Below are 26,400 nucleotides of genomic sequence, written 5' to 3' on the forward strand. Positions count from 1 at the left end.
TTTTCTTCCATGCTAGAATCATGGTTCGGGGCTTCATGATTTGGAGAATTTCAATTCATTTACAGAATATTGACGAACGAGGTTTATTTGGTTAAACTGAAGCGAAAAGTTTTGAATAAATGTCGGAGATAAGAAGGATCTACTTTTTTGCATTACTTTTTATCGTTTTCTCATATATTTGATCTGTCAGAGAAAAGCTTAGTATCGAATTATCACAATTTGTCTGTTACATGATTAAATGATAATCTTTTTCTTCTGTACATTCATGAATGTTTTCTTCTTTTACTATTCTAAAGCAGTACGTCTTTTTGCAGTACCTATAAACATAAGAAAGTCATCACAGTATTTTAGAGTTAAATAAATTGGAAGGTCTCGGTAGTTAATTAGTAGGGTGTAAACGATTCCACTATTTCGACCATATTTCCTTCATTGTGTGAAATTCTGTTTCTCCCATTCCGCTAGCAACACTTGCGAACTGTCACTTCACTTTAGTGAAATTCTTTCACGCGAAAAACTTCCTGGGAGGAACAGGAATCGACAAGTTACCGAAACTTTTGTATGTAGAATCATTGAGACTAGATTAAAACAAAGAGCTTTGCAGCGTACCACGAGGAGTTTTATTTCGTCATGTTTAGTGAAATAATTTTGACTTTACATCATCGGAAGAGGGATACGAGATGACCAATAGTTACTGTTTAACAAGGCCGAGCTGATGGAATGGCTGCAGGAGCGCAATAACGAGTTCTGGAAAATATCTCACATAGTGATAGTGGTTCTGTCCATGCTTGTCATTCTCCTCAGTATGTGAAAGGAGAGGAGAAAAAATTCACCGCGCACTTCCCTTCCAGTATGTGCCTGCGTGTAGCAAATGCTTTCACCACACTGCTTCTTTCTCCACTCCAAAGTGTCTCAACCAGCTTACAGAGAGACAAACACACTTCCAGCTCACCCCACATCTGATAGAAACAAGAGGGGTGAATCACTCTACATAGAAAATGCAGAAAAACACAACAGTGTCCACTGGCGAGTAGTCCGGAAGGTGAAAAAAAACCTACCGTGCAAAAATGTAATCCTCGTGTAGCTACGAACGAATTCCACCAGAGTAATGTCGTTTGCGTTTTCGTGGTGTAGCTACACTCAAACGACACTTTTGCCACCGGAAATGTTTTATTTGACTTTTCGGACTACCCTTTTTCTGTCTCTGACTACCTTTTTTCTGTCCCTGACGACACCCGAAAAAAGCAGAGTGTACTGTAGGAAGTTACCAACACATTCATACGAATGTGTCAAAACTGGTTTGTTTTGGTTCTCGTTCCACGTGGTAAAGTGTCAGGTAAATTTTTTTTCAGCACATTTGCAAGATGGACATATGAAATGGAAACGAGACAAAATGACGAATGCGCTAATGACCAAAACAATACGAATTGACAGCTATCCTATTATTACGCATACCAATGCAACGACACTGAAAATGTTTTATTTGAAGCTGCAAAGTATAGTCCGAAAAAGGTGTAGCTACACCGAAAAAACGAAAACGACATAAGTTCGACCGGCACGAGCGGCAAGAGCAACGCAGTCTATTTTTTTTTCTCCCAATATATTTTCCTCTTCTGCCATGCTCAAGAAACCAACTGTGAAACGCACCGCAGATAGCTCTGCAGTGTAATTATTGTGCGTGATGTCCACACGTGTGAGAAAGTACACCATAGTTCATTGTCTTGCAAGACAGGGATTTCAGATTTCACCGCAGTGCGTTCAGGTAGCTCAAAAGATAAAAATCGTTTGTCGCTCTCTTCTAGCATGAGCGTATTGATTTGCTCTTTAGTGTGACGGCAGTTGTTTCCGCAGTGCAAGATGTTCTCCTGCACACTAGAGGTTTTCTAAGGAGAAAAGACAAGCATGGTTCTGTCGAAACTGCTTTTCCGAAAATTTATACAATCGACATAATAGATGAATGTCCGATTAATAAAATGCTGGAAGATGTCCATCAACACGAGCTGCTCAAAGTGATCAATGAGAATAAAGTTAAAACTTTGCGAATACCGGTGCGGTAATATTCTTAAGAAATGAGGGTAAGCAGGTATTAGACGACGCAAATATTTGCTATTTTGGTACGATTTTTATTTGCACAAAATAAGATCTGTATTGAAAAACAGCAAATATTTGCTTCGTCTAATACCTTCTTAAGACTGGTGCAGAAACGCTAACAAGTTTCGGTTCGAGACGGTAAAAGTATTCCGACAGATTTGAAGTTGATAACATAATTGAAGAGCGATTCCCCATATTCATTTCCGATTGTCTTCAGGATTTAAAAATCCGGTGAGCGACGAATATGGAGCGAGTTGAAGGATAGAAATATTCGTCTTCTTTGGACTTGAAGAGTAGGTATCATCAAGTAAATATGGCTCTGGATTCCGTTCCATATACTACTTTTGTAACACCTTCTGGACAGTACATATATGTGATAATGCCTTTCGAGTTCCGGAATGCTTCGGTTTGGTTGTATCTCAAAAATTAATTGACATGATACAGGAACCATTTATAGGAAGCCTGCTTTTTCCGACCGACGTTAAGCAGTTGAACAAGTGCTTGAGATTATTTTCTTACTTTCGTCGCTTAGTTACTATGTTTGCAGGCGCAGAAAGAGGGTCGCGTTTAAAATAAAGAGCTTTTCTTTAGTTTTTTTTTAGTGAAATCCTTTTCATTTTATAGCATAAATCCATACAATCGTCGCTTGATACAGAATACGCTTAAGCGGACTTTATTGTTTTACTTACTGACTAAAAAAAATCGAACCTGTTGAGGAAACAAAGTTTATCTAACAAAAACTTTTTCATGAAAATGTTTCATGGACATAGAATGGTTGTTAGAGAAATTCAGCGCTAACTTTAAAATGTTCAAAAGATTTGAAAGCAACTAAAATATCTATGTTTAAAACATAGGTTAGAAAAAAATTAAAATACTGTTTTTTTTTCAATTTCTTTTTTGTTTTGTGTCCAGCGGGGTTCCAATGTCAGCATCGAGTGGAAAATTAGCTTGATTTTGGATACCATTGGAGTAGCGTGTAATCATCATGACAATTTCCCACCACTCACTATGCGCTGAATATCGATCATGTAAATTTGTTTATTTTATTCGTTTTCTTATTTGTGAATGAATATGTGAATTAAAATCGCGTGAGTTAGGGGTGCACCAATTGTTTTGTCTTGTTTGTTAATAATTGTTAGGCGGTGAATTTGCTCTAGCTGTCAAAAACCGATACTGAATTAGACGTCTCGGTGGGTTTGTTTTGATCGGCAGCGACGTTTGTTTTGTTTTGTTTAGTTTTTTTTCCCAATTTGTGTCCCGTACAGTCAGAGACGGATTTACGACCGTGAGGGCCCGGGTCCAGTTTTAAGTGGGGGCTCCAAAAAAAAAACAACACCGCTTTTTTCATCGTACGGGTAGTACGGGTACGAGATTTGGACCAGAGGTGCCAGATGTTTTTGAAAGATATCTGCAACTGCTCGAAAACCGAATTTTTTTGTTGATATCCAAAAAAAACCTACCGCAATTTGAAAAAAAAAATGCGATCCATAAGCAAAAATTTGCACACAATTTAAGAAAGACTGCACATTTATAAGGCGACCCTGACAATAATCTACAGAAATTAGGACAAAAACTGCACACATCTGCAAAAAAATTTGCACACGGACTCTGAAAATCTGCATTTTGCAAAGCACATCTGGTATCCCTGATTCGGACAAGTAAGCAATAGCAATGCATTGAAAAAAAATTGTGGGTTATTTTCTTTCTCTGCTTTACCTCCCATGTACGTCCCGGTTCGATTCAAATGGTGTGTTAATGTGTGTCATTCTAAGAGAATCCAAGCTGAACTCTTATGGATGTAGTTGTGATGTTGGCGCTCGCGAAAAAATAACAATGAAGGAAAGATTCAGATTGAAATGGTCTGTTCAAATTTTCTTGCTGTAAATCGAACTTTTGATTGAATCTCATTTTTGATAGAGAAAAAACTTTTTCTTGAGTTGTGGGGGTCCCAAAAATGTGGGGGCTCGAGGCCCGGGCCGCTTGGGACCCCCTAAATCCGGCTCTGCGTGCAGTGAAACGGAAGATTTTTCCACCTTTGTGCAAGTCTAGTGAAGGTTGTTCCGTTGCGTTGGCCCCAGATCGAGTGCTTGTCAGATAGGGTACCCTACGCTATTGGCTACCTCCGGCTAATCGACAATAAGCGGCAGGAAGACAACACCCGCTGAAAACCGTTACAGCCGAATTCGCTGCATATCGTGGCTGTAGTACAACGGCAGCCGTTTGGATCACGCTCACGGACAGCAAACTGAAAAAAACTGTCTAAACGCGATATGCCTATATTTGTTTTGTTTTTGTTGCAGTTTAGGATCTCAAATTCGAGAGTCTCACAAACATTGTCCAATTTTAAATGCTTATAACTTAGTTAGTTTTCAACGGATTCCTTTAATTCTTGCAGCAATCGATTGGAAAATCAGCTACATGTTTGCCAAAACGTAGAAAACTGTGATTCTATGATGCTTACTACTGAAAAATGTTGAGCCTCGTTTTGAACGCAGATTTCGCAGACGCTGAAAACGAGGTTAAATATCATCCATTAAAAGTATCTAAATGGCTCTCCATCCATGGAAACTTCCAGTTTCTGGGAATGAGCAAAAAATGGACAAATGCCGTATGTTGTGGGTACAGACTGGGACACGGTTATAAAAGAAAAAGCGATGGTGTTAACTTTTTCGCTCTCATGCACCTTTCGTGTTCCTTAAAGGGTTTATAACAACTGTCTAACTTTTTAGATCGATCCACTTTTCCAAAATTATTCTCCAGAGATACCCAGTTGGCTTATAAAAATATATCGGTAGATGATATTAGTAGGAAATTTTCCTGGGAATTTTTTTTGAAGACCATAACGCACCATGAAGTTTGTAAAAAAAGTTATTCTCTCATTACTCATTACTCATTACTCATGAGTTGATATGTAAACTATAAAAGGAGGTGTAAGGTATAAGAAAATTCCATGCATTTCTCTTGGAAACAAAAAATTCAGCTTTAAAAATCACAGGATGAGGATTCATTAAAAATCTCATAAAAGTAGTTTGCTTTAATTAGAGAAACAACCCATCATATTTGCTCATTGAGCTAACAATTGCCGTCTGATTTCGTAATGGTACGACGAGCCATTTCAAGATAAAATTAGACATCAGAAGTGGCTCACTTGTTGTTCCGGATCTTCTATTGGTGACAAATAGCCGCTGGGTTGTGGCTATGCATGCACACGAGACAGTGACTGTGACTGCAAGTCGTCAGAATCAGTTTGATAAACACCGTAACCTTATACGGTTTTCATCATCTCACTTTTTTCCTGCTCATTTTTCAGCCTCACGGCATATAGTCCTGGCGTGAATAGGATACCTTCCATGAAGCCTGTTAAGTGTCGATTCGCTAGAGTGGGCCGGATTAAAAGTGATCCGTCTAACTCGTCACCATTCGCAAATGTGGGCGGAGGATATTCTAAATATACACACATCTCCTGCATATGCAGCCTTGGGCAGAAAGCTTTTATTAATAGAGAGATAAAAAAAGGATAAAGCTTTCTTCACCTATGATGGTTGAGCTGATGGTGAGTGTAACGAGTGCTATAATCTTGCGTCTTTCTGTGTAGTTGGTAGTTAGTTGAGCACCAGCTGCTTAATTATCTCGTTTGAAATGGAGCAAGTTTTGTTAATGGGTTTTCCCTAACGTTGTCGATAATTAACAAACTTTGCATTCTTGGAGAGCTTCGGAGGGGTTTTACATGCACGAGATTACACCGGAACAACAGTTTGTCCAAAGTTTGAAGTTTCTTGGTTTACACACCCTGTTTTTTTTTATTCTGATCGTGACTGTTTTATGATTTGATGAAGTAAATGAGAAACTAATGTTAGCAAAGGTTCGAATAAGTAAACAGTTGGATAAAAAAAATCAAATCAATTCAATTGATTTTTTACGGTTTCACATGCATACGTGCATATTTTTATTTCCGTATCAAGTTTTACCATGTTATATGTGCACATTTTTACATCCATGATCGTATTTTGCTGCCTAGTTTCCCTTTACCTATTGAAGTAGTTTTTTACCAGCCAAGGTAATAAATTATACATACTCCAGATTCTCATAGTTTCCATCGGTAGCATACTTGTTACTTACGAAGTCTCAATACTTTTCCTTCTTTGGAAACCAACCAACATCTTGTGACATTGTAATGGAAAAACAGCAAAAAATAATAATGTCGCATATCTACACATATAACACATAGACCATTTTTGCGCACACAAAATGTCGTTAGCAAGCAGAAGCCCCCCCACTAGTTTATTTTCTAAGTGCCTATTTGAAACAAACTTTGGATGTCCCATCTTCATTTTTAGCGAGCCTGTTGTGTCTTCTAGCACATGCTCATTGGCAGTGGCTGTACGGGGCTTGCCAGTTCCGTAGCAATAAGCAGTATGTAGGTCATTCAATGATAAAGCTTTTCCGGTAGCAAGGGCTGCTACCAGTGGGTAAGAGAGACAGGAAAAGAAGTGAAAGAAAATTTAGACTAGCGTTACTTGTTGGCGCGACAGGGGTAAGAAATGATGTCACACTGTATTAATGATGTTACCTACAACTTTCTTGGCTTCCGAAAGTAATAGCAATCAAATCCATAGCTAGCCATTAATTTTGGATTCCGTTTTGCTGAAAACTGGCCCCTATCCAATAGTTAGCTTATATGAGAGTACGCGTAATAAGTGTCTCTTGCAACGCGTTTGTTGGAATAATTCAATATACAAACGCCCGTTTCAACACGTTGTTGAGCTATATTTACTATAACCTAGAATAACAAAGCTTGAGTTATTTAATATGGACGCAAAATAATGGCTGACCATTTTTTTGTGCAAAAGATAAAAAAACGGGACAATTAATTATTTTTTAAAAGTTTTCACCTAGCAAAATAAAACATTCATTGCTTCAATGAATTCGCCTCATGCAAAAAATGAACTTAACTGTTTGCAACTGTTACCTACATACCTCATGTTCATTCGTTCGAATTTTTTTCAAGAAATATCCAAAAACTGTTGAAGAGGTTGACACGACCGCAAGGTTAACGTAGAATTACGACAACCTATCTCATGTCAATGTCTTTCTGGTGATAGGTTAGGGGATACACTCGATTCTGATTATTGAATTTAATATTATGGAAAGGGAAATTTTAATCCTCTTTTTCTCTAAACTCTATTTTTTAACGACTGGTAACTGAATCTCGAAAATACTCATACTAAGTGGTATTTGGTTACTTTGGGCTGTTTCACATAAACTAGAAGACACAATCTTGGATTCCAAAATAACTTCTGGAGTCGATTTTCGGATTCTGGACATCACTCTGATTCCGAGTATATCCATTTAGGGTGATATTTCGATATTTTATGCAGATTAATGAAAACCGGAAGTTGTAACCATTGATTTTTGAATAGCATCTGATGTTTATTCGCGGTCCTGGGCATCATCCCGATTCCGGAAATACACGTATTAACTGGTATTGCTGTTTTCCAGGAAACGGAAGTCACCAAGTTGAAATTCGGCGTCTTGGGTCCGGGTGCTTGATATCAGGTAGCCGGTTCTAAAATAATTCATATGAAATGATATTTGGCCTTGTTTTCAGGCCTGATTGATCGAAACATGCGTTTAAAACTAGGCTCTACGTTTCTCAATGGAATGGTGACGAACCAGCCTGTAACTGAAAGTCACCTTAAAAAAGTAATAAAAAAAAAAAACAAAATGTTTCTCAATGGTACAATAGCTAGCATCACAAAATCACAATTTTTCGTATTTCGAGCGATGCATAGCCCAATCGATTGCTGTATAAATGAAGGAAATCCGTTGAAAACTGCCTGAGCATTTACCACTGTAGCACTTCTTCGCTGACACTACAGCGTACCAAATCTGGTCAAAATTTTACAGGTCCATTGTGAGCTTTAAAATACGGAAGAATATTTTTTTTCAAGGCACCTCTGCTTATACATATTAAAATCCATAGTCTTGTTCGTCACAAAAAACTGCCAAATTGTCAACTTTTCAACGAATTTACCGACAAAAACGAAAATGAACTTGCTAGGAACTCATCTCGACCAGTGGCTTTACAGAATATTTGCCTAGAAGCTTTTCGTGGTTCAAGAGGATTCATCTTTCATGTTTCGAAAGAACTTTATTCTAGATATTGGTTTGGACAAGAAGTGTTTTTTGACTACCTTCCTGGAGAATTGTTGTTGAGGTTACCCACCGTCGAAACCGAAAGATTTTCGCTTTTAAATGGTTTACCGTGAATCTTTTTCCAACATTCTTGTCCATGTCAGTTAGAACTGTATGCACTAAGTAAAATCAAAAACATCATATCAAGAAGACTGGCAACTCTGGATCGATCCCATACAAATGACAAGCGTCAAATCAAACAGTGCTCTCCATCTATCAAAGGTGGAAGTTTGCATCGCTGCGAAGACAGAGTGGGCGTATGTGGAAGTCCAACCTGTGCGTTCAGCTTGCATTCGCATCGCCAGCACACACTAGTATGCGTCAGTTCCACTTTTACTCGAAAGACTGCGCTGCCAAAACTGTCGCTCAATCTCAGGCAGAGTTCCCAGTCTACTTGATATGATGTTTTTGGTAAAATGCTTCTTGATTCGGCACCATTTTGAGCAGAACTGAATATACATAAGCAAAACAAAAAAATGATGTCATAAAGAGGCGAGAGAGATAGCTCAAATATACTGATGGGCCCATACAAAATTCACCCCTATTTGTATTCAAAGTGTGCCAATAATAAAAGTTTTCTCAAACTTGGAGGTATTTCAGTCAATACTACGTAAAAGTAGGTAACTAGGAGAACATTTTGGCATTTTTGTACAAAAAAATTACTTTCATTCCTAAATGGATACTCTTAGTAGGGATGGCATAAAAAATCTGCTTGTGTAAATTTATTTTAGCGTGTTTTTACCATACACACCCAGGTTTTGACAGCTGGTTGTTTACATCTGACACACACATAATTTTTATAGCTGTTTAGTCAACTCTCGTGAGGCTGTGAGGCTGTTTCTCGTTAACGGTATTATGACTGCCGATGGTTACACCCACATTTTGCGCGAGAACCTGTAAGAATCCGTGCTGGAAATAGGGTTAGAGAACAACTACACCTTCCAGCAAAATAATGACCCGAAGCATACAGCGAAGAAAACATCAGCATTCTTCCGTTCGGCTCGGATCAAACCAATGGTGTGGCCACCCTAAAGCCCCGACTGAACGAACTGGATCCCCAACACCTCCAGAACTTCGTGAAAAATATGCCAAAGCGTTGTCAGTTGATTTTCGAGGCCAAAGATCATATCGACTTTAAATTATTTGTATTTATTATTCTTAAATACCCTAGATTCTATTTTAACGCGATTGATGCATCTGCGCAAACAAAGGTCACATAATTTTTAACACATCACATGGAAAGATTGCGTGCTAGTTTTGAACAAATCGTTTAAAAAGAATCGCGTGGTTTTGACTCTTTCGCTACGTGATATGTGTGCGCGGGTGGGTTTTATCTTTGTTTATATAAAAATGTCACAAATTGCGTAATTTCGGGAAAATCTCCTTGAAAAGAACGCATAATTTCGTGAAAATCGCGTAAAAGCATCGTGTAAAATGAAATCAGGTAGAAATAGTCGCGTAAAAAGAATTAGATCGAATAAACAATTGTGGCAAAATTGTCTGGAAAGCATTATTTTTCCGGAATTGAAACCCCGAAAAAAAATTATTATCAGCATACTTCGATTTTAAACGAGGGGTGGATTTTTTTGCGGCCATAAGAGCATACATGTTCTCATTTCTCTCTGACCGTGTTCGCTGTGAAGTAAGAGAACCTCAATAAAATCGCAAAATTTAAGTTTCCACCTGTTAAATAAAGCCAACCTCAACGACCTCGTGATTTTGACGTAGAATTATGTCTCTCAGGAAGTTCATCTACAAAAGGGTGTAAAATGAAAATTTGAAGAACGGAACAGGAGAAAAATATGTCCAATTCCATATGCTTATAAATTAATTAATTTTCAACGGACTTCATTCGTTCTTGCAGCAATCGATTAAGAAATCTGCAGAACTGCAGAAAATTGTAATTTAATTATTCGAATTTATCATTTACTTCTCCATACTTGTTTGATTTTTTTGTTTGAAATCATTTAAATTTTAACGGATAGCATAGTGTTGTTTCGTTTTAATTTGTAAAGAAAATCAGTTATGGAAGCCAAAAACACAATCCAGTGGGACGAGGTAATTCCAGATTTAACAGATAATATTAAAGCACATTTGGAAGAATCAAACATTGTGCCGCTTCTTTTCAATTTCCAGGCTTTATCAGTATTAAGTTCCTTACCAGCTGATAATATTGAAGCATCCTTCTGCTATTAGAAATGTAGCAAACCTGAGCTTCTCAACCGAGAAGTATGCATTGAAGGGCAGCATTCCGGAATGGTAAAGTACGGAAACAATTTGCACGATTCATACTTTCCCAGATCGTCGCTGTAATTCGATCATTAAAATCGTATTTTTCTACAGTTGCCTCCAATGTTAGCCCTACAAACCGTCTTCAAACGACCATGAAGTACATGGAAAAGCAGCAGCAGCTCGAAATTGTGGGTGGTTTGCATGCTGGCTTGGAAATATAGATAGATAAGCGTCAACCGACGGAAATACAGCAGTTATTTATAGTTGAAGCGCAAGCGCTTTGACAGGCGTTTGTGCAAGTACCACATAAAACTCGCCATCGATGGTTGAGACCGTTACGTACAGTCAGGGGATTTTTGGAGGTGCCGTACTGACCGATATGCCGGCGTCTAGAACATCGTTTCAATCGCTGTTTATGTGCGCCACCGGTTGGGATAGCAAGTAGTAGTAATTGGACATTGGTATACAGCGCTAAGTCAACATTATGGACACTTACTCTGCAACGCTTGCGGACAGGATTTAAACGATCGGTGACGCGAAACGACACAGTTGCGTATGGGGATGGGGGAATGCACGGAAAAGTCATAAAGTTCTACTCATGTGAGGTCATACCCTGTGGGGAAATTGCCTCTGGATTGAGAATGTAATATAATTCATCAATTCATTCTGTCAAATCGTGGCTGGATTGTGTATAAATGAAAGTCATTCTAAATGTATAGTTAGTCTTAGTTTCTTGAAAGAGACCACCTACAGTAAAGGAAAGGAACACTTCAATAAGCCTCATTGTTATGTCTTTTGACACTGACAGACAGATTATTGATATGAACGAGTTGTACGACATCACATTTCCCTTGATAGCCAATTGCACTAGAGTAATCCAACGGATTACAATTCAAGTCATGAAATCAGTGCGATAAGTAACTGATAGCAGTTTGTCGATGGTGTGCTGTGTTACTACATCAAAAATTGATTTTTTTTTCAGAATAATCAGCATGGAATAAACAGACCTAGCAACATTATTAATCACGTCAAAAGGCCTTACAAATCGAGCACCGTAATGGCACAAAACAGCACGTAGGAAACAAAATACATGCACTGATACCACCTGTATGGCTCCGCGCCAGTCGGATTTGATAAGAGTATTGGGTTGAAAGGCTATTATGCTATGGTAATCTACGATTGAATTGTGAGATTGATACGGAAAAGAAGAATTCGAAGTCGACAATTCATACTAGAATTCAGACATCAGGCATAACCTTGGGGTTAATAATAGTAGTCTGAAAGAGTTGAAAAAGAGGTTGTTTATGTATAGAGGAAATAATAAGTTTTTTTCCTTTTTAAAATTCATAGTGAATGAAACCAGAATACCGTTAATAATGTAAAAATCACACTAACGTTATGTCTAGACACAAACCCTTGATTTTTTTTGTGGGCAGTTCAACGCATATCCGGTTTTGTCGGGAATTAGTTATTCCAAGCTTAATTCTACAATTGTTTATTGTCTGAACACAATCCCTTTAATTTTTTGTTGATAATCTAACGCGTATCTGGTTTTGTTGGGACTCATTTAGCACTTACCATCGAAAATTGTTGATTACAACAAACAGAAAAAAGTTTAAAGTGTAACAATGAAAGCTGCAAAATAGTATGCGTCCACTGTACCATAAACATTCCAGTTCGGCCGACTCTTATCAACCGGTATTGTGCTGACTCAAACAGAAAGCTTATTTTATGTGTTCGTGAAATCATTCAGAACGCACGGTTCTTACTAGGAAGAACCCAGAGCGTCGCGGTACATATCAGGGATCGGATTTCCAACACCAGACTTGCTAGCTCCAGACTTATCGGCAATTAGAAGCGATTCAATTTGGTTGCGATTGACCAGAGTTCAGCGGTTTTAATTGAGTCCGAACCGAGTGGATCGGGGCCGAAAACCGTGCTACGTATTTCGCAACATTGCGAAGCAGTGAAGCACATTAAATGACTGACCTTGGCTTACTGTCAGCTGATTGAAAAGAAACAGAATGATTTACTCATCGCATAGGTAGTAGGTATATTGGTGTACCTATACGATCTGCTATTACGGTCAACGGTTAACACGTGCTAGCTGGTGTTGCTGCGTGTGAGAAGTATTGTCGTCATACGCTTTTTTTATTTTGGTTGCTGACGTTCGAAGTGCTCTGTTTCAATTGAGAGTGAAAGCAAGTATTTAGATTCTTTTAATTTTAGTCAGCATTCTGTGGCTTGTTTCAGCAAACTTTTTTGAAGTACAAATGTAGTTTTATTCTAGGAATAGGGTAAAATCACGAACCGTAATTTACAAGCAATGACACTTGTACACACACGTCATTGGAATTAATGCGCGAAATCCCCGTACTGGTTTTATACAACAACCGTGAAAGAGAGGTTTTATACAAGTTTGAATAATTAATAGATGCATGGTGGAGTGGATTCCTGCCACAGTGGGGGTATTGCTTTCCAGTCTCAGCCGTTTGATGAATGTAAGAGACCCGGATTGTTCATAAGAACGGCAGAACGTGATAAAGACGTTCTACCCTAGTCGCAGCTTGTGTCACTATACTTGCCGGTTCACCGAAGAGCTATCGGTGACATGTGACGTTAGCTGAAGCATGCTGGGCAAAGTTGTTGCCATGCCTTTCGTTTACTCAATTGAATGCTTTCTCGGTGGCGACGGCGGCTGCGACCGTGTCTCAATTAATTCAATGGAGAAACAATCAATATATATTAATGATAATTGAACATATGGAGAGTATGCACATATGAGGGCTCACTGCTAGGCTAGGAAATCTACATGTAGAGTCGGAACGCCAATGTTGTTCCTGATCAGTTCAGGATAACTTATACGTTTAGCGCTACTAAAATATCACAACGTGAAAAATTTCTTCTGAAACACTGGAGACAAATTCTTATGCTCAAATCCTACTTTGGATTCACATCTCCAGAACAAACAAGGGATAAATTTTCTATATTGGTCCTACATATGAATAATTATTACTATACTTGAATACATAATAGTTTTTATATCGACCTAGAGGCCCGCTTTGGAGAACAGGGAAAACCAGTGTATTATTAGATCTCAAAAAAAAAAAAAAAAAAAACTACTGCATATTTGTATGAAATAAGACTCGTGCACCTGCCTTTAAAAGAGAAACAACTGATTTTCTTATCTACCCGTAATACTCAGTCGTAGGGTGCGACGTCTCAAGCAAGCCAATTATCAATTGAAAGTAATAAGAATATTTTTTTTCCTTCTCACTTAACTTTTTTACATACAAACACATGAGGCAATCATTACTTGTGATTTTTTTTATTCTTTATATAAAGAAACGCCAACCAGCGCAAGTAAAAACTAAATCCATGCGGCGGCTAAAGCCGACAAATTTGACGGTGCACCTCGGAGGTGGAGGTGGCAGATCAAATGTGTTTTGTTTTGACAGCAGTCAGGTTGGCTTCAGGTCGAAACTAGGTGGGTTAGGGAAATCAGGAAATTCGCTTTAGGAAAAGTGAGGAGAAAAATATAAGCTTGCAAATAGTACGTACTGTCACTAAAAAGAACGAAGTGGAGGTTTCCTCTTGGAATAAGCCATGGAGTGGACACAATATATGGACAGGTGAATCCAAAATAGGACACCCACAATAAAAAAAGCGAAAAATAGCGTTCATAGGAAAACCTCTGAGCAAAATTCTATGCTTAGGTTTATTGTCACTGAATGACAAGCGGACTCAATAGACATCTAAGCCGATAGAATGCCGTCTTTTTTGATGAATGTATTTTTTCCGTTCTGCCGCAGAAGGCATTTCAGTTTTTTCAGTGTGCTAGGGTATTCGTTCTTTTTTTCATCTTGGATCATATATTCATCTCGGAGAACATTGACATACTAACTAAATCAGTCTACTAATCCATCGAATGGATTCCTTTTAGTCTACTTCAGGTTTTTTATGAAGTAGAAATTTTAAAAACTCACTTGAAAGTTCTAAATTTGAGCTTGAATTTGAATGACCGCTAGTGGTGTTGCACAAAGAACCACTTTCAAGGTAATTTACCATTCTCAATGTGCAACAATTCAGTAACTTCCAATTTGTATAGATCTATAACGGCGCCGGCTACGTCCTTACAATCGTTTTTGCCGGAGACCGAGCTTATCTCTGCATCTACAACGACTATAACGGAAAGGAAGGTTACTTTGTCACCGTGGTCAGCAACTGGTTTTTATACTTATACCCTTATTCTTCTCTACACTCCCATATATAGCCTTTGCTGCTCTTTCATACCGAGCCTCGTTAATTACCCTGCCAGGAGTCGGCTATTATAACTGCCTGGAAAGGTATTCAACTGTGTGTAACTTTTTTGTGCAACTTCTGATTGGTATTGAGGCGTTGATAACAGATTGTGTTGGTCATAACGCAATTGATGCCCTAGCGTATGTCTAGCTCCGATCACACTTATAAAGTATAACTGGTGTTGGTCGCCATCGGGATTTGCACTGGTATTGGTTACGTTTTCCACGAAGCTGCTATCGTTGAAGCTGTTTAACCAGCAATCAATACTGTTGATTTGGATACCGACTAAACAAATGAAAATATTATCTGATCGATTCACTTTCATTAATCCGAATATTTAAAAACATCATTGAATCATTAACAATTATAAAGACATTATAATTGTTCAAAACATTTTGCATTTTCTCTGCGAGGACTTTTGCGTGAACCACTCAGCACACTACCGAATACTTCAATTTGTAGTATTTGTAATACTCAATCGTAATCTATTTATCTGTATTCTTAGTGTATTCTAATGAGTGTATAATGTTTTACGTTTTTCCCAAACTTTTTATTAAAAAATACTATTGATCGCAACAGGTTTACGAGATGAATGATTTCATAGACACTTTTTTCAGCGCGAAGAAAATCGATAATCGAGAAAAGAATACGTTCTGATTTGCCACCAGTTTATTTTTAACAAACAATATCGCACGCTAGCTGGTGGAACTTATAGCGGTCTCGATCAATTAAGATTAGTAGAGAAAATTCGTTATCGATTTTGTTTCGACTCATTTTGCAAGTGTAGGATAAGTACAACTATACACCGTGCCCCAGTGCTGAGTCGAGAAAATTTCCAGCTCGAAAAGATGCTCGACCTGCCGATCGACCTGCAAGCCGATCGACATCGCTAACCACAGAGCCACGAGGACCATTATTTTTAACAGTTGTGCCATTTTTACAGGCACAATATTGCCAAATATGTTAAGATTGTGCCTCATTAGAATTAAATATAGCGGTCGCACCGCACGCGCACCCTGTATTTATCCCAAATTTTCGAAAAAAAAGCTTTGAAATGAGAAGTTTTTTTTTTACAAATCTTATACTCCCCCTGCACTTTTTGGTGGAGTCCCCAGGTACTTGAGTGCTTCGGAACCAAACCTGTAGTAGAAGATGTACAGGGTGATTGGTTCCTTGTTGGAAGTATTTCAGAGGATGATAGAAGGCCATATTTGATAAAAAAAATTTCTTCTACGCATATGCCCTCACGTTGGACAACAAGTTTCTTGGACACTCTTTTGATAAAGCGTATACCACTTAGATCAATTCTTTTAGTTTCATTTGAAAGTTGAGGGAATTTGCTAGCAGAAACAGAACGTGATTGAACGTGAAAATAACATTCTGTAAGCAAAAATGTTTCAAAGTAGTACTGTTGTAAACGTATTGTGATGTTCTTGTATTTTTTTAACTAAAATTGAACGTTTTCAACCACTATACAGTTCGTTCTTTGACACCAACACTCTATTTGTCATAGTTTTTGAGTAATTACAATTTTAATAAAGCACGTTTGGTGAAGAACCTGCATGAACATAAAAGTGGTAATCAAACCATCAAAAATGCTGCATTAAAATTGAAATTTCTCGAAAAATAAAGCAGATAAATTGTTGGTGAGAGCGGTTGATAATGCTAAATTTAAGCTAAAAAACAACAATGTTAACTACATTTTCTTATGAAAAAATATAAAAATACGTTCACAACACCTATTACTTTCAAACATTTTTGCTCAAAGTTATTTTTCACATTCACCGTCAGCTGTCACATCAAATATGTTCCTCTATCAGCCTCTAAAATACTCCCAACAAGGAACCAGTCACCCTGTTTTTGTATGTGTGCAAAGACTTTCAAAAGAAAAGTGACTTATGCCACTCAAAAAGCCTTTAGATTAATTTTCAATAATGTTTTTAGTCTCGTCATTACACAAAAAAATCGGAGAAAAAGTTTAGCGTAAATAGACTTTTCTCTTAACAGGTACAATTACCCTACATTGGAAGTAGTCCGGCATCCCATTTCCTCATATTTTTTAGATGACATATTTTTTGGATGACTTTTTTCCGATTTTTTAAAAGATAGATAAAATATAGGATAATCTACTCACTCTTCTAATTCATACGTATTCATTGAAAACCCCGATAGCATAATAGATTAATCAACCATTAGAATGAGATTAAATAAGACCACCCGTACGAACACATACGATTCGCATAGATTCTCTAGGATTTCTCACATTGGATTCGTGAGCGTCCTTGAAAAGGGTTCCTGAAAAAAGAATCCTCAGGAATGCCCAGTCTAGGATTCTTGAATAAGAATCGTGAGTGGAAATCCTCCGGATCGTGTTTGCGACTCCTTTCACGATTCCGTCACCGAGTTGAAGGTATCCTGGGGATCCTTACTCAGAATTCTCTGCGTGTTAGTAAGGGCACACTGCAAATGTTTTGAAAATTGAAGTTCCTACTGGTCCTTCGGATTATTTTTCTGAAGTTTTGCCCAACATAGTTATATTAATATGCATTTTTTGCTTTTGCTGTGTTTAGGATAAAAAATAGTAAAATGAATATTGAAGCATTCATGGCCCGAAAATTGGTGTGCTGAAAAAATGGTTTGCTTAACATAAATCTAGTTAAATTCACTATATATTACTTTAGAAGCAATAACGAAACATTCTCCTTTTTGTAACAAATTTGTTATCTACAAGCAATGAAATCGCCTCATCGCCACCAAACGGATTTGAAGTTCCGCATATATTTTTCTTTCCTTCTATAGAATAGATTCTCTGTAAGCTTCATTGAGTTTATCATGGAAAAGACTTATTTGGACTGTTGATAGTAAAAACTCGTGCCAATCTAGAAAACCCATGTTCGATTTTTTAATGATTTTGCAACCATCTCCGGAAGCTTTAGTCGCAATGGAATACTTTTTAATTCACAGTCGGTAAACAGTGAATTGAGTTTTGGATCAAAACAGTGGCGTTTCGATTGAACATTTGAAGCTGGGACGCTACGGGAGAGATTCTTCAGATGTGTGCAGAAACTCATACAAGCGTTACGCGCTTGTTTTTTTTCTATTTTGTAACCTTTTTTGTCTAATGAGCGGTCATAAGACACAAAAAATGATTATAAGTAATTCAAAAGCAATTTATATCACGACTTGTTGTGATTCAATAGTGAAATTTATTTCCAACAATAAAAATTATTATGATATGTTAAACCTTTATCTCTTCAGCACATTGTTCATCATCAAATTAAGTTCTATAGAAATTTCACCTCACATTCCACTTCAGAGCACAGAAAGTTAACAAACACCCTGTTGCATTGTGTGGTGAATAAAATCAAGATTGCTTTTTCACGGAAGTGATACCGGTAATGATATTTCCATCGTATTGATTTCGCCTACGTCATTTCGATTCTTATGCCTAATGACGATTTGTAATAAAATAAGTATTTATCTTTTGAATTCACCAAGGAAGGCAAATTTCTTTTATTTGAAGTGCTATAGATGAATATTTCATCAAGTGCCTTTAATGTCATTAGCACATTTTTCGACCCGCTACTTATTGTAGAGTTGCGAAAGCTTCAAAAATTATGCTAAAGTTATGTGAATGATGTGGTTAGTGTGAATTAAATGTGGACCTGGTTCACATCCTCAAGCATTCCCAGAAATGGTAAAAAGACTCCCCACCTCGTCTAAGTAGCGTGTTGATAACCTATTTATAATGGTACTTTCATTATGCCTAAAACGGAAGAACAAAAGTTGGCTCCGGCTGCGACCAATATCAGCTGCAGAAAGACCACAGCGCTACATTTCCCCTTTTGGAGTCCGCATTATGTAACCGACACCGCATCGAAGCACACTCTAGTCGGCTCGAGCACGAAGCAATTCAAGGGAAAAAGCAAAGAATCAAATTTTATATTCCATCCATTTAACGCTCACGGCAGTCAGAAACAGGAGCCAAGTGTTGTCCACCCTCTTTCGCTCATAAACGCAAAAAAAGAAACGAAAAATTTAACAGAAAATCGATAAACCCCATCGAAACTTTAACCTCTATTCTTCAGTCTGCCATTCTCAATCGCTTACTGTCCCCCTCCATCAATCAGTCATGCAGCAATCGAAGGGTCTACGGTCCTGGTTTACAGAACGTGGCTGCTCCATGAAGAAATGCAGTTGCCTGGTCGTCTGTCGAAGGCGACGTTCGAAAATCGTAATTCTATTAGCGAATCAAATAATGCTAGCCTTCCAGCGATCATTTGGTTGAAAAGCGTTTCCAACTATCAATTGCCAGCCCCTTTTGCACCCATAACCGATTCTTTTTTCAGCATTTTTTGTTGTTGTTGCAGTAGACAATTCATTCAAATGGAAAATGGAATACTTCGTTCAGACAAAAACAGGTTATATAACTGAGGAGAAAAAATGCTTCATATTGTTCATCCTTTCCATATCCGTTCGTTGTTTGACACGAATCGCCCTCGTTTGGAGTCCGGGTTTAGCCCTGATAATACTATCTTTTTGACAGCAAGATATTCACGGGCAAAAGAAGATGGGTAAAATGAAATATCATTGAGATATGCATATTATTGGTTTATACAATATTTTTTGATTTTAACTCTGTTTTAAAATTAGACGCCACATGGGCATTCAATTTACGAAATAGCAAAAAATTGACTTTGTAGTTTGCAATAAAAAGCTTCTTTTATAACAAAATTTATGTAATCAGTTTTCCTCGCATACTTCCGTTTTTCGAAAATATTTGGATGGAAAAAGAGCAGCATGGGCAACCAATGTGAGAGCAACAGCGTTGCGAGAGCTATAGTTTCAAGGATATACGAAAACCTCCTGCCTTAATCCGTCCGAAGAAGTGCGCGCGAGAGGGAGTATGAAAGCTCCAGAGAATGCATCCCTCGACAGGAGGGTGGGAAAAACAAGATGGCTGATTTCCAGTATTAGAAGGACAATTTATCCTCAAAGCGAAGAACTGCTCGGGAAAATGAGTCACAAATGGTTTAGGTCTACTTACCCCAACTGGATCCTGTCCGTCCCAGACATTGGCTGGTTTCGCCGTTCCAGATGAACTTGCTGAATCCTTCCCATTTGCCCAGCTTCTCGGGCGGGGCATAGTACTGCTCTGCTACTTTTTTATCGGCCATGACTGTACCCTTTCACAAACTGGCAAAGCTTTGCTTCGAAATATCTAGGTGCTAGGCGAGAAAATACCGTCTCCGTGCTGTATATTACCGAACTCGCGAAATCTTTGGTTCCTTTCCACAATCTACCAAATTGCACTGATCACTTCCTCACCGAAACCAACATTCGTCGATACTGCAAATAGAAACCAACAAAATCTTCGCTAAAATCATCTATCAAGTGAACACACTACTTCAGAACTGCACTGCGATCTGTTCAGTTTTCCGAAATTCAATAAATATTCTTCGATTTTTTTATGTAACAATCTGCCAGTAACAAAAACCTTTCACTACTGCTACACTCTCGGTCAGCGTGTGTCAAAGATTCTCACTTATCTGTTCGCTCCCGCTTTTCCATGCATAACTTTCTCAACCACTCCATCACTCGTACATTCCCTACACACTCAATGGCACATGCTTTCCAGCGAATTTTCCAGCTCACTTTTCCGTAATCTTCAACAAGCACATTACTGTTCGGTGTCGTTCGAATTACACGGCACACCCTTATAAAGTTTTAAACAATTGTATAATACATTTAGTTTTAATCTCTCCACAATCTTCCCGTAACTAACCCATACGAGAACTGTTACCTTTCTTTGCGATGTAATCTTTCGGATCCACCACAAGTTCCAGGACTAGTCGCCACCACAGCACAACACGAACTCCGCTGGCCTCGCGAGCAAATGTGTCCTTACCCAAAAGCGTACAGCTTGGCAGTTCTCAGAAGGCGCACACCGTTTTCCACTCGCTCCTGCTCTCGGCAGGAAAAACTAAAGCTCCGATTCGAACAACACACGACCGTGCTGTGTTCTGCTACGGCTAAGATGGTATCAACTTGACTCGCGGAAATGTACGCGAGCTCTGATCGTTGGCGCTCTCGCAAAGTGCCAATTTTATACTCCCCGAGAGTTATGCCCCAACGGCTCCGCTTTGCCTCCCTGGTTCCATTCCATATACGTGTTCGTCTATCATGGAGCAGGAGCGCTAAGTAGTGTCTACAGCAATACACTAGCAGCGGTGAGAGTCTCATGCCTCTTGTGACGGGTAGCAAACGAAGGATGCGAGAGTTTCGAGAGTTTTTCCTAATGTTGTCCAAAAGTTAGCATGTGCATGCGATTTTTGAGTGGTGCACAGTGGGAGAAGATTACGATCCAGTGCCAGTTTTGATGGATGAATTCAGAGAAAAAAGTTTCTCTGTCAGTTTCGGTTGGCCACTTTTTTGCCGCTACGCAAATATCACTCACTTATTAGTAACTAGTGATTGGAGTTGGGAAGCGTAATGAATTGATTTTCTTTTTGCATTCTAATGATATTGATGTTATTATGATATAATCAATTCGGTAGAACGAAATAAATTTGAAACATTGAAACTATTGGGATCTAGCCAATATTAGATATTATGTGTTAAATTCACAGGAACAGAGTTAAAGCAATGCTGTTTGACCTTAATATTTTAACCTGAAGATAAAAACAGACAGTTCTTGGTCCTAATCGAACCTCCAAGAGTGTGATGGTGGAAATTTTATTGATTTTAGGAAAAACTTCAAGGGTAATGCATTATATATTATTCATACCGGTATACCACGATTTTACATACTTCGATTCTACACACATTCCACCTCTATTTTAGACAAATATTTACTTACGGCATATCTACCTAATCTTTTATTATCTGAGTATTATTCAACCAATAAATTCGATTGAATGCTTGTCTGCAAATATTATAAAACAATTTCATATGTGAACAATAAACCGGTTTTGTTTGTATCCATCCAAATCTATTCAAAAAAATTTTACCTTGGTTCGTTCACTACTGCTCTATTTTGATTTTTTTTTGCTTTTTGATGAATTTGAAACTTCTATTTCAATGAAAGGAACCCTGAAACAAATTAGAGTTCTCCGTTGTAATCTCAGACTGTACTTGAAAGGAATGGACCATTTTTCAAATCGGTGGGCTTTGAAATAAAACAAGGGCGTTACTTCGCCTACTTTCAATATACAAATTTTCAAAAACTTCCAAAAACCTTCACAACTCCATATACTTTTTATTCCAATGGTTTTTTAAATATCGAGCTTAGGTAAATTGACTGCCTATCGGTTTCTATAATGATGCGGTTTGCTGTTATAAACTGCTCATTGAAAGGAAACAATCTTATAATTATCCCGTATGTAACTTTTTGTTCACATAGTGCACATGACCGCGCTTAAAAAAATTGCTCTATAATAAGTCTTCGAAAAAACCATACAGACAGGTTTAATGATTATTTATTTTTACCGTAAAGGTAAGTATATGAATAATTGAATATCTTGAAAAACTAACCGCGCTGCATGACAGTCCTATTTAGATTGTTTCATTCGGATAAAATCGTTGGAGTGGAGCAGCTAGAAGCCTACGAAGTGGGAACAAGTTGGAAGGGATGTCATCAGACAGTATAAAATGATTATCTTCCAATAACAAGGAGAAGTAATGTAATGAAACCCCCTTTATGTTGCACGATAAATAACCAGGATATAAATTTTATTATTTATTTTTGAGAATTCATGTTATGATCAATTTAGAGTGGCAATGGAACTTCGAGAAGTGGCGCTTTGAATCAATCCCAGAATGTTATTTTCGCCAATAAAATAAATTTTCATGGTATAACATCACGTTTCATGCATTTGGAAGACATTTAGAATAAAAATGCCGTATTCTATATTTTATGATCTACTGCTTTTAATTGGTTAATAAAAGTGGAGTTTTGACCATTCTGAGGCAGAATGAAGAAGAAGAAGTCCGATTGATCTAAAATCTTGCCTGGAGAATGTTTAAAATAATTAATTACAGTCCCTCTACAATTATGGGTCAGTGAACGTGTTGTCTTAATGTTCGAATATAAATATAAAATCGGAGAAGTTATTAACAACCAATGTTTTACTATCTATCTCTGTGTTCTGATGTGCACTTTCCATCAACAGTTAGTTTCACTGCAGCTGAAGTGTGTAAATCGGTTGGGACGAAAAATATCACATACATAGCAAAAGACACAATTATGAGTCACTTTTGACGTTCGAAATCATTTAGTCTAAAAAATCATCAAAATACATCTCAAAAGTTATTTTCTTGCTGTAAAAACTTGATAATAAGTTATTTTATTCAGTCTTGATGCATTATCATACAAAAGTAATAAAAAACCGAAACATGGACTGAACCACAAGCACCGCAAAATGTGAAATTATTACAATTATAGGTCACTTCGTTTAATGCACCGGGTAGAATTATTATTTTTTGTGACATTTGAAATAAGGTTACAACTGAGTTTAAAAAAAATACCATGGCTAATGAAAATTGCTCAGTTTCGTGAGAATAGACGTATTTTCGCAATAGTGACCCATAGTTGTGGAGGAACTGTAATTAAAATATAAATTTAATAATCCAAAGTCTTATTTTTCTTAGAAATTTATTTTTTCATAAAAACTGCAAAATGTTACCTAAACAATTAAAGTTTTTATAACATGGAGAAATGAAAACCTTAAAAGTTAAAATTTTTTAATCTTTTAGAGGTAGAAAGGTTTGTTTGATTGGTGAGATGTCTTCCGGCCAAGCTGTAGATAGCAGTTAAAATTTAAAAATAAAAATATAAATTGAATATCTCAAAACGCACATTTTGTCAAAATTGCGAGTATTTTTTGACGAGAAACATTAAAAACTTTGAATAGGATTTGGATGCTTACGATTTCAGTCTTGCAATATTTGTCGTAACGAATGACAACAAAAAATTTGGGATTTTTTTCTACTGCAGTCAAAAAAGGTGAATGAGCTTAAAAAAACTGATTTATTTCTCATGAAAATACATTCATTATGAACTTAAAAAAATTGAACATTTGAGAAGGGTCCGTTACCAGCCTTCTGACGAAGCTTTCTTATGATGTTAGGAACAACACAGCAGTTCCACAAAAAATTTAAAGTTTTAAGATTTTTTTAAATTGTCATTTTTGATTTGGCTGAAATTTTACATGGACGTTTCTATAAACAAAAGATGCCATTTGGTACTATTGATTGAATTTTTTAGAGCACGACTCATTTTTGAGAAGCTATTGAAAAATGCTATTTTGGGAAGGTATTGATGATTACAAACATTTTGAGGGCCAAAATGATTTGTTTGATCGGTGTGATGCCTTCGACAAAGTCGTAGATAATAATTTTATCTTTTCGAAAAAAAAACATACACTCTAAAAAAATTATTTCTTTTCTTTGACGTAGGACTACGTCTTTGTTTTCTATTCTAGATTACATTTTGTGAAATTGAAAATGAAACTGGCAAATGTTGCGTCAGATTTCAAACGATCATAGCAAGCGAACGACTTAATGCATCTTAGTTATTTATATGTCGGTGGATAGATAAAATGTGTAACAATTGTTTGATATAACGATTAACATTGTTGCTTTACTGCTTAATGCTGAAAAAAGGTGAAAAGTTTTCATTTTCCTTGTTATTCCCTTGTTTCCCGAGCACGGATAACAATAACATGGGCGGAATAAATTCCACTGCCTACATATTCTGGCTCAACAAAGTGTTTTGTTCCGTTTCTCTTTCTCTAAGCTGCTTGGCCACGCCCTCATGGCAAAAATATACACTGAACTCGATACAAAAGACTGCGTGTAGAAAATTCAGCTTCAGTCTAGTTTGTCACACAATAGCGAGTAAAGTATTTATTTGCAAATTTTATTTTGCGCGGCCAAGCAAAATATTCAATGCTACCGGTGGTGCGATCATCAACGTTCTGTAGCACACATTTCGAGCTGAAGATTATGGAATCGGTTCGGTTTTATTTTGCATATGGTAGCAACAGGCACCATTGTACGCTGCAGGATATTTTGAGGGCAGACCATATTTTATTATGCGCGGCCAAGCAAAATATTCAATACTACCGTTGGTGGTGCGATCATCAACTTTCTGTAGCACACATTTCAAACTGAAGATTATGGAATCAGTTTTTTTCGAAACTATAAATGCTCAAAGATAAGAGTTATGAGAATTTCCACAAATTCTACTAGTGAGAAATTTTCATGTATTCATGCATCGTTATTTTTACAATAACGACCATCAAATACAAACGGTAGTGTTGCCTATGAACAGTTTATCGCAGCATATATATATATATATATATATATATATATATATATATATATATATATATATATATATATATATATATATATATATATATATATATATATATATATATATATATATATATATATATATATATATATATATTTATATATTAAGTCCTACGTCACCATTTCATACAACCGCTAGGGCTGTATACCTTGTAGTATTTTTAGATATCAATTTTGTCTTTCCAAATGAAAAAAATGTCATTCGAAAAAAAAAAATTAAAAAAAAAACATTTTTTTTCAAAAATCGTAACTTGTTTTTGCTTGATATCTCCATGATCGGAGATAGCATTGTTTAGGTAATCTCTTGTAGTTTCTATAAAAACATTAGATTTTTAAAAAATAAACTTTTTCAGAAGATAATTTTTAATTTTTTTTAACTTTTTTTTCAAAAAATATTTTTTTTCAGAGTGTAAAGTTTTTTCGGAAAGACAAAATTACTGTCTACAACTTTGTCGAAGACGTCATACCGATCAAACAAACCGTTTGGCCCTAAAAATATTTGTATTCATCAATACCTTCCCAAAATAGCATTTTTCAATAGCTTCGTGAGTCGTGTTCCAAAAAAAAATCAACCAATAGCACAAAAATGGCATCTTTTGCCTATTGAAACGTCTATGCAAAGTTTCAGCCAAATCAAAAATGGTCGATTAAATTGGTTGCCCGTTTTTTTGTTGAATTGCTCAACAGTGTTGTACGGCTTTCACGCCGTTCATTGATCTCCAGTTTTTTTTTGCACCAAAGGAGCCCAAAACCCCAAGGAAAGACAGTTTTGATGTGAAAATGGAATTTTCAAAGATGAAAAAAGTTTTCTATAAAGTTGCTTAAAATTTACAACATTGTAGAGTACCGGTTTTGGTCATGATAGAAAAATTGATAATTGTGAAAATCTGTACCAATTGCAGCAAATAAATATTTGCATTACACTTCTAATAAAGAAACTATTTATACTCTCCCCAGTTTACTGTACAGGTAGTTAGGAAGTTTGCAAGCTATTTTTTTGCTTGAATTTGTCCATTTCTAAAAAAAAAAAATGTTGCCAGAATCAGGCACAACTTATTACAGCACATGGATACAAAATAGTCATTTTGGTATTATTTTTCTCTGCAACATAAAAATAAATCAAAAAACGTTCACTGTTCCATTCTTGGTCACATATCAATGCAATTCGATGATTGTGAAATCAATTAACTGGTTTCGGATTAGATA

At 36.9% G+C, this 26,400-nt stretch overlaps 1 protein-coding gene across 3 annotated transcripts in view; it reads right to left on the bottom strand.

Moving 5' to 3' along the window:
- LOC129732211 (sodium/potassium-transporting ATPase subunit beta-2) overlaps positions 1 to 26,400 on the bottom strand; it is a 46,464-nt gene that overhangs the window by 8,458 nt on the left and 11,606 nt on the right. For 2 of the 3 annotated variants that reach the window (XM_055692855.1, XM_055692857.1), the window contains exon 3: positions 19,865 to 20,166. In XM_055692855.1, the coding sequence (XP_055548830.1) occupies positions 19,865 to 19,994 (130 nt within the window). In that variant the 5' untranslated portion in view covers positions 19,995 to 20,166. Of the gene's footprint in view, positions 1 to 19,864; positions 20,167 to 20,620; positions 20,893 to 26,400 lie in introns of those variants that run through there. The other variant, XM_055692856.1, reaches the window with a different exon arrangement.

Source organism: Wyeomyia smithii, chromosome 3, assembly GCF_029784165.1.
Source record: "Wyeomyia smithii strain HCP4-BCI-WySm-NY-G18 chromosome 3, ASM2978416v1, whole genome shotgun sequence".
Lineage (NCBI taxonomy): Eukaryota > Metazoa > Arthropoda > Insecta > Diptera > Culicidae > Wyeomyia > Wyeomyia smithii.